Source organism: Melanotaenia boesemani, chromosome 16 (assembly GCF_017639745.1).
Source record: "Melanotaenia boesemani isolate fMelBoe1 chromosome 16, fMelBoe1.pri, whole genome shotgun sequence".
NCBI classification, from domain to species: Eukaryota; Metazoa; Chordata; class Actinopteri; order Atheriniformes; family Melanotaeniidae; genus Melanotaenia; species Melanotaenia boesemani.
Window position 1 is genome coordinate 33,716,557 of NC_055697.1, and position 9,978 is coordinate 33,726,534.

The 9,978-nt window shown below is 44.2% G+C and overlaps 1 protein-coding gene across 3 annotated transcripts; it reads right to left on the reverse strand.

The window, feature by feature from the left end:
* Positions 1–676: 676 nt before the first annotated feature.
* Positions 677–8,443, reverse strand: LOC121655147 (cytochrome P450 26C1). 3 transcript variants are annotated; one of them, XM_042009594.1, is made up of 7 exons: positions 8,376–8,443; positions 7,502–7,737; positions 5,427–5,625; positions 5,034–5,309; positions 4,766–4,924; positions 3,974–4,369; positions 677–1,960 (listed from the first exon to the last, which is right to left on the reverse strand). In XM_042009594.1, exons 2-7 carry the CDS (start codon positions 7,639–7,641, stop codon positions 1,616–1,618), a joined length of 1,515 nt encoding a protein of 504 aa, XP_041865528.1. In that variant the 5' UTR covers positions 7,642–7,737; positions 8,376–8,443; the 3' UTR covers positions 677–1,615. The 3 variants fall into 3 exon arrangements, with proteins under 3 accessions (XP_041865528.1, XP_041865527.1, XP_041865526.1); XM_042009593.1 differs by lacking the exon at positions 8,376–8,443 and adding an exon at positions 7,858–8,086; XM_042009592.1 differs by lacking the exon at positions 8,376–8,443 and adding an exon at positions 7,858–8,086 and having other exon boundaries at positions 5,427–5,651; positions 7,410–7,737.
* Between the last annotated feature and the right edge of the window lie 1,535 nt (positions 8,444–9,978).

Consider the following 9,978-nt stretch of genomic DNA (forward strand, 5'->3'; position numbering starts at 1 on the left):
AGAACCAGGAAGGAAAACCTCCATCAGAACCAGAACCAGGAAGGAAATCCTCCATCAGGACCAGAACCAGGAAGGAAAACCTCCATCAGGACCAGAACCAGGAAGGAAATCCTCCATCAGGACCAGAACCAGGAAGGAAAACCTCCATCAGAACCAGAACCAGGAAGGAAAACCTCCATCCTCCATCAGGACCAGAACCAGGAAGGAAAACCTCCATCAGGACCAGAACCAGGAAGGAAAACCTCCATCAGAACCAGAACCAGGAAGGAAATCCTCCATCAGGACCAGAACCAGGAAGGAAAACCTCCATCAGGACCAGACAGAAAATATGGTCGCGTCCACGCCAACGTTCTGCTGCTGGACTAGAATCATGTCGGTTTGAAATAAAAACAAGGTTTTTGAAGTTTATGTGGAATTTGTCGAGTTTCATCCACAACCTGTTGAACTTCCAGCGAACTCAGATTTATCTGTGTTTCCAGATTAATTAATTCCTCCTCATTAAACTCAATCATGTTAAAGAAAACTTACTTTCTTTATTTGCAATGAGTTCACATATTTACCTTTTAGTAAAGACAACTAGTTGTATTTTCGAGTGTCGACTGAAAGTAGCAACGCTGGATTCTGAGTCACAACAAAAACGAGCACATGGAAATAAGATGAAGGTTAAACAAACAACTTGCTTTCTCATTTTCTAATTTACTCTCAAACTGTACAGCAGCTGGAACAGACACATATATACAGAGAAAGTGCTATCTCCTTCCATTAATCATTCCTATGAAAGATTTCAGACATCTATTCAGCAGAATCTCTCCTAGAATTACACCAGAAATAATAACAGTAACAACTTTACTCTCAGTGTTTGCTGCTCCTAACGGTGAAAGATTTCTACGTCCTAACAGAGAAAATCAGCCTTTCTACAGGTTAATGTCTATAGAAACTAGAAAGTACAACATACATCTGCATTTTAAATACAGCTTATTCATGATGCTACTTCATTTGATACACACAACAGCTCAGGGAGGAACCTACGCCACATTCAGAGATAAAACAGAGGACATGCAGAACAGGGTGAAACATCATCATGGCTGCAGAAACCAGTCCAGTCACAGCCCTGAACGTCTAGTTTGTTACTGTACAGAGTTTTCTGTCAGTCCAGGAAGTCCAAGTCATGAGAAGCAAACCAGGACTGCAGACTAGGAGGACCGAGAACTGGATTTAATCCTGATGTTCTGCAGAGTCTCAGCCTCTGGAAGTCTGGCTCCGAGATGACGTAAAAGCTGCAGAACTAACATGACGTTGGACGCTTGCAGAGAAACTTCCTGTGTGCAGGTGGCGCGAGCCGCCAGTCACTCTGCCTGCATATTTTAATAACTTAGAAACAGAGAAAAGAGGCATGTGAAAAGCTGGGTGGTGTTCAGGTCCAGCAGCTGGTCTGTGTAAAGCTCTGCAGTCCATCGGGAGGGGGGCAAACTTTCCCTCCTCAACCTGAACACATGATTACGGTAAGATGGGGAGAAGGAGGGAAACGCGTGACGAGACGAGGCGCTGCAGGCGCGTGAACCCCGTCATGTCTGCGGAGGCCTGCAGCGTCGGGCCTGGTGAGGTCTTCCTGCACCTAGAGCGGGTAGCTGTAGGAGAAGCGCACGTGCAGCCCGTTCACCGGGTGAACTATCGGCACCGTCTGCATCTTGGGAAAGTCCTCCGTGTCCAGGGTCCATTTGCAGGTTCCGATCAGCTCCACGGCCAGAGTTTTCAGAATGATCTGGGCCAGTTCTTTCCCGACGCATCTGCGGACGCCGCCACCAAACGGGACGTAGCTGAACCGGGCCGACCGGCTCTCGTCCCGTTCCAGCCCAAAGCGGTCGGGATCGAACAGTTCGGGGCTTTGGAAGACCGCCGCGGTCTCATGGGTGTCCCGGATGCTGTACATCACACTCCAGCCTTTGGGAATCTGGTACCCCTGTGGAACAAGGAAATGAAAACATGTTGATATTTTACTGGACTCTTTTTATTCTCTTTGGATTTTGGTGGTTTTTATGTCCTTATTTAAATTTATTTCTCTACTTATCTTTTACTCTTTTATTTGTATAAGTTGTGTTTTATTTCATATAGTTTGTTCATTTGAGCCATTTTTTGCCTGCTGCTGCAACCACCAACTTCCCAGTTTTTGGGATCAATAAAAGCAGCATTGATCTGTCTTGTGCCATGAAAACCTAGTAGATGGAGCTGGGGGGGTGAAGAGAAGCAGAACCAGCATCAGGGATAGTCTGGGGATGCGGTTCCCACCTGCTGCCATCCAGAACGGGACGGGGTCTAAAGCAGAAGCAGGAACAATCCTGCTTTCTGCTTTCTGCTTCTGACTGAGTTAAACTGGACGCATCTGCAAATAATTCCAACAAATGAAATCAGCATCTAACAAACGCAGTTTAATCTGCATCAACTGAAGCTGAAGCAGATCTTTTCTGTAAATCTGCGTTTTCTTCCTTTTTCTTGGTGGTTTTCTGGTTTTCTGAACATGTCTGACTCCTGACTCACTTTCATTTCTAGTGAAAACAAAGATGGGAGGCAGATGCAAAACCTGCAAACCTTTCTTTAACTGAAAGAGCAGAAAAATCTGTTAATACATGAACACGTCTGAAATCAGTTTTTATTGAGATTTTAGCCGAAAGTTTTTTAAGACTTTTTAAAATAAGTGAGCAGCTCTAAGGCGAAGCTTTAACTGACCCTGGAAGGAGTATTTCTCATTTATATTTATTATCTATAAATAATACAAAATATCTATTAATAAATATTTCAAAACGTTCTGATTTAAGGACTCAGAGAAAACGTGAACAGGGAGGGAAGAACAGATCCCTTCAGGAAAAATCCTCATTTATTTACTCATTCATTCATCTCCTGCGTTAATCCCGTTTTCTTTGGAATCTAATCCCAAATATTTCTGCAGATTTTCTTATTTGAGCTCCTGGAAGATTAAAATCGAGTTTAATCAGCTGTAGGGTTTAAAATGTGAGAAATATTTGTGTAAACGGCATCGTGGTGCTTCAGAAAGTCTCTTACAATCACTTTGAACTTCCTTTGTCCTTTTGAAAAAAGGCAGGACGTTGGGGGCAGACTGAGGGCAGGGAGGGGTGTTTAGGGGCTACGGAGGAAGCCGGTCGGGGCAGATTCCTGGTGAGGACCATGTTAATCCTGGATGAGAACGTTCTGACCTGCTGCAGGATAAATGGACCCAAGAGATTTAGCTGAATGAAGATGGGATCAAATAAACTAAGATTCTCCACATTAACTATTTTCTGGTCTAAAATCAGCCTTTGCAGGCAGAGAAGCAGTTTTAAAATAATTGTCTGTAGCATAACCACATATTACCTTTAGTCTATTGTTATTACTCATTTATTTTTTTTAAATCAGTGGAGACTGGTCACCTGTCCAGGTGTACCTGCCTCTCGCCTGCTAATAACCCTACGTGGTACTAAGCTGTGTAGAAGATGGACGGAGTTTTCTTTCTTTCTCCCATCCAGACCTTCCTATCATCCCACATGCACTTATGGTTTAGTTGTGTTTACCCACAATGCACTTTGTTTTGTAGTCCGCTTCCTATGTTTGGTCTGTGACCTGCGTTTGGAGGTGGACAAGGTCCACTTTGATTCATTTGCACATTCACAAAACCCTAAACCAAGCAACTTTCCCTCCGAACAAAGCAACTTTCCTACAAATCGAAGCAACTTTCCCACCAAAATGAAGTGACTTTCCCTCCAAAGTGAAGCGATATTCCCCCAAACAAAGCAAATTTACCCCCGAACAAAAACACATTTTCGCCAAAAAAAGCAACTTTCTTCCAACCAAAGCAACTTTTCCCCGGAACAAAGCAACTTTATCTCTGAACAATGCAACTTTCCCACAAACAAAGCAACTTTACCCCTTTAGGGAAAAAAAGCGGGAATAAAGAAACCTTCCCACCAGAACTTGAACTTACATCTAGTTCGAAGGTCTGCAGGGCCGTCCGGTAACCCCCGGAGACCGGCGGCAGGAAGCGGAACACCTCCTTAACGACACAGTCGATGTAGCGGAGCTGACTCAGCTTCTCCAGGCTCAGGTACGGAATGTGAGACCGAGGACATGGAAAACTATCGTTAGCACTCAGACTGTCCAGCAGACGGGTGGTCTCCAACTCAGCAGCTTCTACTTCTGTTTCCATGGCGATGCAAGATGGGCTGCGGCCTTGGTTAGATTCGTAGCCGAGGCCCTCGGCCTCCAGCTCGGCCCTGGCCCTCTCCACCACGGCCGGGTGGCGAAGAAGCTGCAGAACCAGAGATGTGGAGGCGCTGGCCGTGGTGGAGTGAGCCGCAAAGATCAGCTCCACCGCTGTTTCCTGGAAGATAGAAAATCTGGACTTAATCTCATCATTTCATTGGTCTTTATGAATAAAAGAGTTCTACAAAGCATCTGATAACTATCTGTTTTCTGCTGGCGTGGACCTGTGATCCATTTCAACCAGGATTAGACGGGATCAGGTCACACAATGCAAGCCAGACAAACGGAGCTTTGCTTTAATCATGTGGTTGGCAGCATCATCACAGCACAAGAAGAGATCTAAAGAAGAGAATGATCTGCTTTTTAGGCCATGTTGGTGAGTTTGACATGAACTTCTATGTGCTTGGCGATGCTATCCCCCCTCTTCTGCACAGACATGATAAGAACAGCTTAAATCAGGCCAGTGTTGAAGCTCCTGGTAAACTCTGCACAGGTCTACCAGCACTTCTGCTACCTTGAGCTCCTGGATGGTGAGCTGATGCCCGTGTTCCTTGGCACTGGACAGCATGTAGTCAAAAGCATCGTGATATTCGTCCTCCACATGCTGCCTTTCCATCTTTTCCTCGATGATTTTGGCCATGTGGGCGTGCAGGATTTCTCTGGCTTTTATACCCTGGAAACCCCATGAATGGACACGTTTAGCTCGTATTGATGCCTGATCGCAGGCTCAAGTACCTGCATGTGATTGTGGAGCCAAAGCTGGGATGGATGGAGCGGCTTACCTTTCGCAGCCCGCTGAGCGGAGCATCTATTGGAAGCGAGAAGAGGTTGTTCATCAGCTGCTCGAAGGTCTTGGCCAGATGGAGGATCAGGTCTTCCTCCAGCTGCAAACCCAGCAGGATCCGGACTGCGATACGGAACGTCAGGGACTTGGCGGCGGCGTACACTTCCACAGCGCCCGGCTCCGAGCACCACTTGGCGATTTCAGACTTGATGACGTCCTGAAGCCGGGGCAGGTAGGACTCCAGAGCCCCCCGGCTAAACACCTTGGCCAGGATCTGGAAGGAGTTTCGGAAACAAAGACAATAAAAGATATTATCGGGAACATGACAGTCAGAAGGTCTTGGTGGATGCTCACTAGCGAGGACGGGAAGATTAAAGCACCAACTTCTTACTTTTCTCTTCCTCTTGTGGAGGTCTCCAATGGAGTTAACCAGGGTGTTGGGCCCCAGGATGATGCAGGTGCTCTGGGGCCACTGGGTGCACACCAGGCTGTGCTCTCCCAGCAGGATCTTACGGATGTTTTCGGCACCTGTCACCCGGACAACGGGCTTCCCCAGGAGGTGGGTCTTAAACACGTTGCCATGACGCTCTCTGCGAGAGATGTGGAAGTTGGATCCCTGCAGAGAGGAAGGAAAAGCGGATGTTAGGTCACATTTTCACCCATGAACGAAAGTTGTTGGTAGAAAATGTGTTTTTTGCTGGAAGTAAAACGGAAAACTTGGAAACAACTTTTTAACTCTTTAACTACTAATTGTCCCAAATTTGTGAAAAATCAATTCCAGTCTTAATTATTTTATTTATTCAATGAATTAATTTATTTATTTACTAATATTATTTTTATTTATTTATCTAATATTTAATTTAGAATCTTTGTTCCTTTTATTATTTATTTTTCCTTATTTTCTTTCTTTTTATATATATCTGCTTTGTTTGTGTAATTCAAGCATCAAACTGCTGTTAGAAGGTTAAACTATCAGGACGATTTAAGGACGTTTTTAAAAATCTATAAAAATAGAATAAGAAGCAAAACCAGTTCGTCCAAATTTCATGTTCATAAAATTACTTTTTTTTTCTTCTTCATCCTTGAACCTGACAAACTTTCCTAGTTTCCAGGATCATTCAAGGACTTTCCAAAACTCTTCTTTAGATGTGTCTGCCTTTTGTTCCGTTCTCAGATGATCCCACACTGCTTCAGTTTTGTTGAGGTCCGGGTTCTGGGGAGGATCCGTCCCTCCGTCAGCCCAGTTTCCACTGATCTTCAGTCCAGTTCTTGGGTCATGTGACCTGCCTACCTTCCTGACAGCCACGTTTCCATGGAGACCGGTTCTGATGAGGCTTCGGCCAGATGGGTCAGCAGAAGGTCCAGCTGATCTCTCAGGTCCTGGTTCAGCTGCTAAAATCCTGTTTCCTGTCACATTGCCAGACCTTTGCAGGTTTAGGAGGAGATCGTTGGAATTGCTGAGATAAAAAACTTCATGGTTGCTGGTTTTGCTGAACGTCGTTGTTTTTCTTTATCTTCACATCTGGATCAGAGTGAAACATCATCCGGAAACTTGCGCTGAGAAAAAACTGAGCGGGTCGCCTTGAAAAGGCCTGTTGTTCGTTTTTATCTGGACTTTTATCTCATTTATTACAACGTAGGAAATAAAAGGAAGATTTAAATAATGATCAAAACAAAGATACGAAACAATCAATGAAAGAAACGTAGATTGTGTTTTATTATTTATTATAAGATGTTTTATTAAATATTCTGATGGAAAACTACAGTAAATCCTTATTATAGATGGAAGGGTGGGGCTGCGTTTCACTTTATTTAATTATTTAACTTCATCCTAAACACTTTTCCAACGTTGAAAGCTTCGATTTAGTGTTAAAATTTTTTTTTGTCTGAAATAAAAAATTTCTAAAGGTCTTTTATTTAGATTTTTATTGTGTAACAAACAAAAAGTAAATAAATAAATAAACTAAATAAAGTAAACTAACTCCAGATACTCTTGGTGGGGGATCCGCGCTCGATGATCGCCGACATGTTGCTCGCGCCTCTGCAGCAGCAACTCACGCGGAGCTGCTGCTGGCCTGGAGGATTTCTGCAGCTTCGAAGCTCTTCAGAGAAACGTAAAAACTGCTGTGACCAGCAGGCAGGTGCAGGCGGGAGTTGATCAATAACATTTAACCAGATTTCTTTACAGGTTCCATCTTTTCAGCCGAGGATGAGCCGCTGGAAGGAGCTGAAGGATGAGAGCGCGCAGCTCCGTCTGGACGTTTCTCCAAACTTCCCAAATACGTTATCAATATAGTCTTCCTGCACGCGCTCCCCAGACCCAGACAAAGCGAACGCGCACACCAGCAGGTTGGGAATAAAAGAAGAATCTGACCTGGAAGAGCCAGTGGAAGGTCTCTCCGACCAGCGGCCATCCCATCGAGCCCCGCGGCAGCGGCAGGCTGCTCTCCTTGTCCCGGGTCAGACTCCAGCGGAGGCTCCACAGCTGGCGGGTCAGAACCAGCAGCACGAGCGCGGACAGGAGCGAAGTGAGCGCCGTGGCCAAAGCCGACAGCACCCCGAACTGGGCCAGGGGGAACATGTCCGCGCGGGACTGCGTCCAGCATCCACCTGCGTCTGTGCGCTGAAACTGCTGTCCGCCGCAGCGCGAGGATTCTCACGAAGCGTCGCCTTTCCTCTGCTTCCACTTCTTCCTCTGATCTCTGAGGTTAAAAAGAGAGGAAAGAGAATCAGTAAACCCCCCTGAACTCCTCCCTGACAGCCTGGATCAGGTTTTCCCGACCCAGACCTCCGGATGGAAACCAGCTCACTGAGAAACTTACTGCAAAGTTTCCTTTGAACTTTTCAGTCTGTGTTTTCTGATTCCAACAGAACAAACAGAATTAGCCTGTTTGAGTCTGAATTTAGCTTCAGAAGAGGGAATAAAAAGCTGAGCAGACCGGATGAGGTTCTTGCAAACTTCAGGAGAAACACGCTTTTCTCCAGGGAGGAAACTCCCCTTCAGTCCTCCGAGATGAGGAGTAGCTGTCAACTGTTCCAAATAGTTTTACAGGTTTGCGTGCGCTGGCTTGTCTATTAGGTTATGCGCCTTTATAGGTACAGTTCAGGGGGCTCAGCATCCCCCCACCCGCCCACCCGGGGGCGGCGCGGGGTTTATAGAGCAATGGCAATAAATCGGGTTTGGAAAAAAAGGCTAAAGAAGAAAAAATGGGTTTAGATCCAGTTTGCAGATTAACAGGAAAGGTGAGATGAGGGAAGGAAAAACCTCTACTGATCAGTTCCTTTAACGCCCACTGCCACGCGAGGAGCACTTTTACATGTAAAGACAAAGTGAACGTACCTCCACGCAGCGTCCCGCAGGAATGCGTTTGCTCTTCCAGAAGTCGCTCTTCTCCTCCTCTGTTCCTCCTCAGAGCGGTTTTAAGGCTGCGCGATCCACCTTCAGCTCGTGACGTTGGTCTGAATCTGTTCACGCGGCTCATTCACAAAAAAGGAAAATGTTTGGAGATCAGAGACGCAGCCGCGCGAGACACGAGAGAGACTCAGGTAGCCAATCAGCTGGCAGCTCGGAGCAGTTTAAGAGTTCAGGTCGTTTCATCCCGGAGGTCAGCGCGGTGCGGGGGGGGCGAGGAGCGGGAGGCCTTTATAACACACACACATACACACACACACACGTTGATTTTCTTTCATATTTCTACATGAATTCTCTTCCGTGGAAACATCGAGGCCTAATGACGAATTTATAACATTTTTTTTATTTTCTGATTTCTTTACTTCCGGTTCTTAGAAAGAATTTATCTGAAATCTGAACCTGAAATCTTCCTGCTGCTCTATCTGCGCAACGGACCCACGCCGCGCTTTCACGTCGGCCTTGGAGTTTGGACAGGACCTGATATTTATTTATTTATTTATTATTTATTTATTTATTATTTATTAATTATTTATTGTGCAGGCTAGGGATTATCTGTAAATAGTTACAGCTGATTTGTGTGGCCTCGCGCTGCCGGTGTTTTTTTTAACCATCTGAACTCTGACCGGTTTGTCCAGACGGAATTACCTGATCGATCTGAACTCGCTCACAGCGGAAGATTTAAGTTTTAATAACATGAAAATTCAGTCATTTCTGTATTTTATATATTTTTTTATTAATTGACTGATTAATTTGCTTAATTTAATTAATGTTCAGTATTTTTTACATCTTCAGTGAATGAACTGAAAATCCTGCAGAAACGAAGATGTGAGATAAAACCACGCGTGGCAGAAAACACGGAACAAGAGACAAACGACCAGAGTCGCAGCTTCAAGCATTTACACAGTTCAGGATAAAATCTTCACTTTAATTTTGTTTATTCGTTTATTTATATATATATATATATATATATATATATATATATATATATATATATATATATATATTTATATATATATATATGTATATATATAAATATATTTTACCATTTTAAACACATTTTTTATTTCGTCTTTTGTCCATGAATTCGCGGATTAAAAAGAAACAGACAAATCTGTGACGCTCATCCCCCCCCCCCCCCCCCCCCCCCCCCCCCACACACACACACACACACACACACGCACGTCTCAAGGTGCAGCTAAAAGAATCTTTGTTTTGAAAACGGAATAACTTTAATTCAGAGTTCAGAGAAATTGAAGTTCTTCTTTATGACTAATAACAACAACATTATTATTATTAACAACAACAATATAATAATAATAATATATAATAATTTAATATTTATGCTTTAAATGAAGAACATATTTTAATTCTTGTCTGTTGATAAAAGATGGAGAAACTTCTTGTTGATTAGGGTTTAAAGAGAAGAATAAAGAGAAAAATTATCTCTTAGTATTAAAACCCACTGGACAACTTAGTGACTGTGTCAGCATGCAGAGCATGAGGAAGAGGAGGGATCAGTGATGAAGAGTGA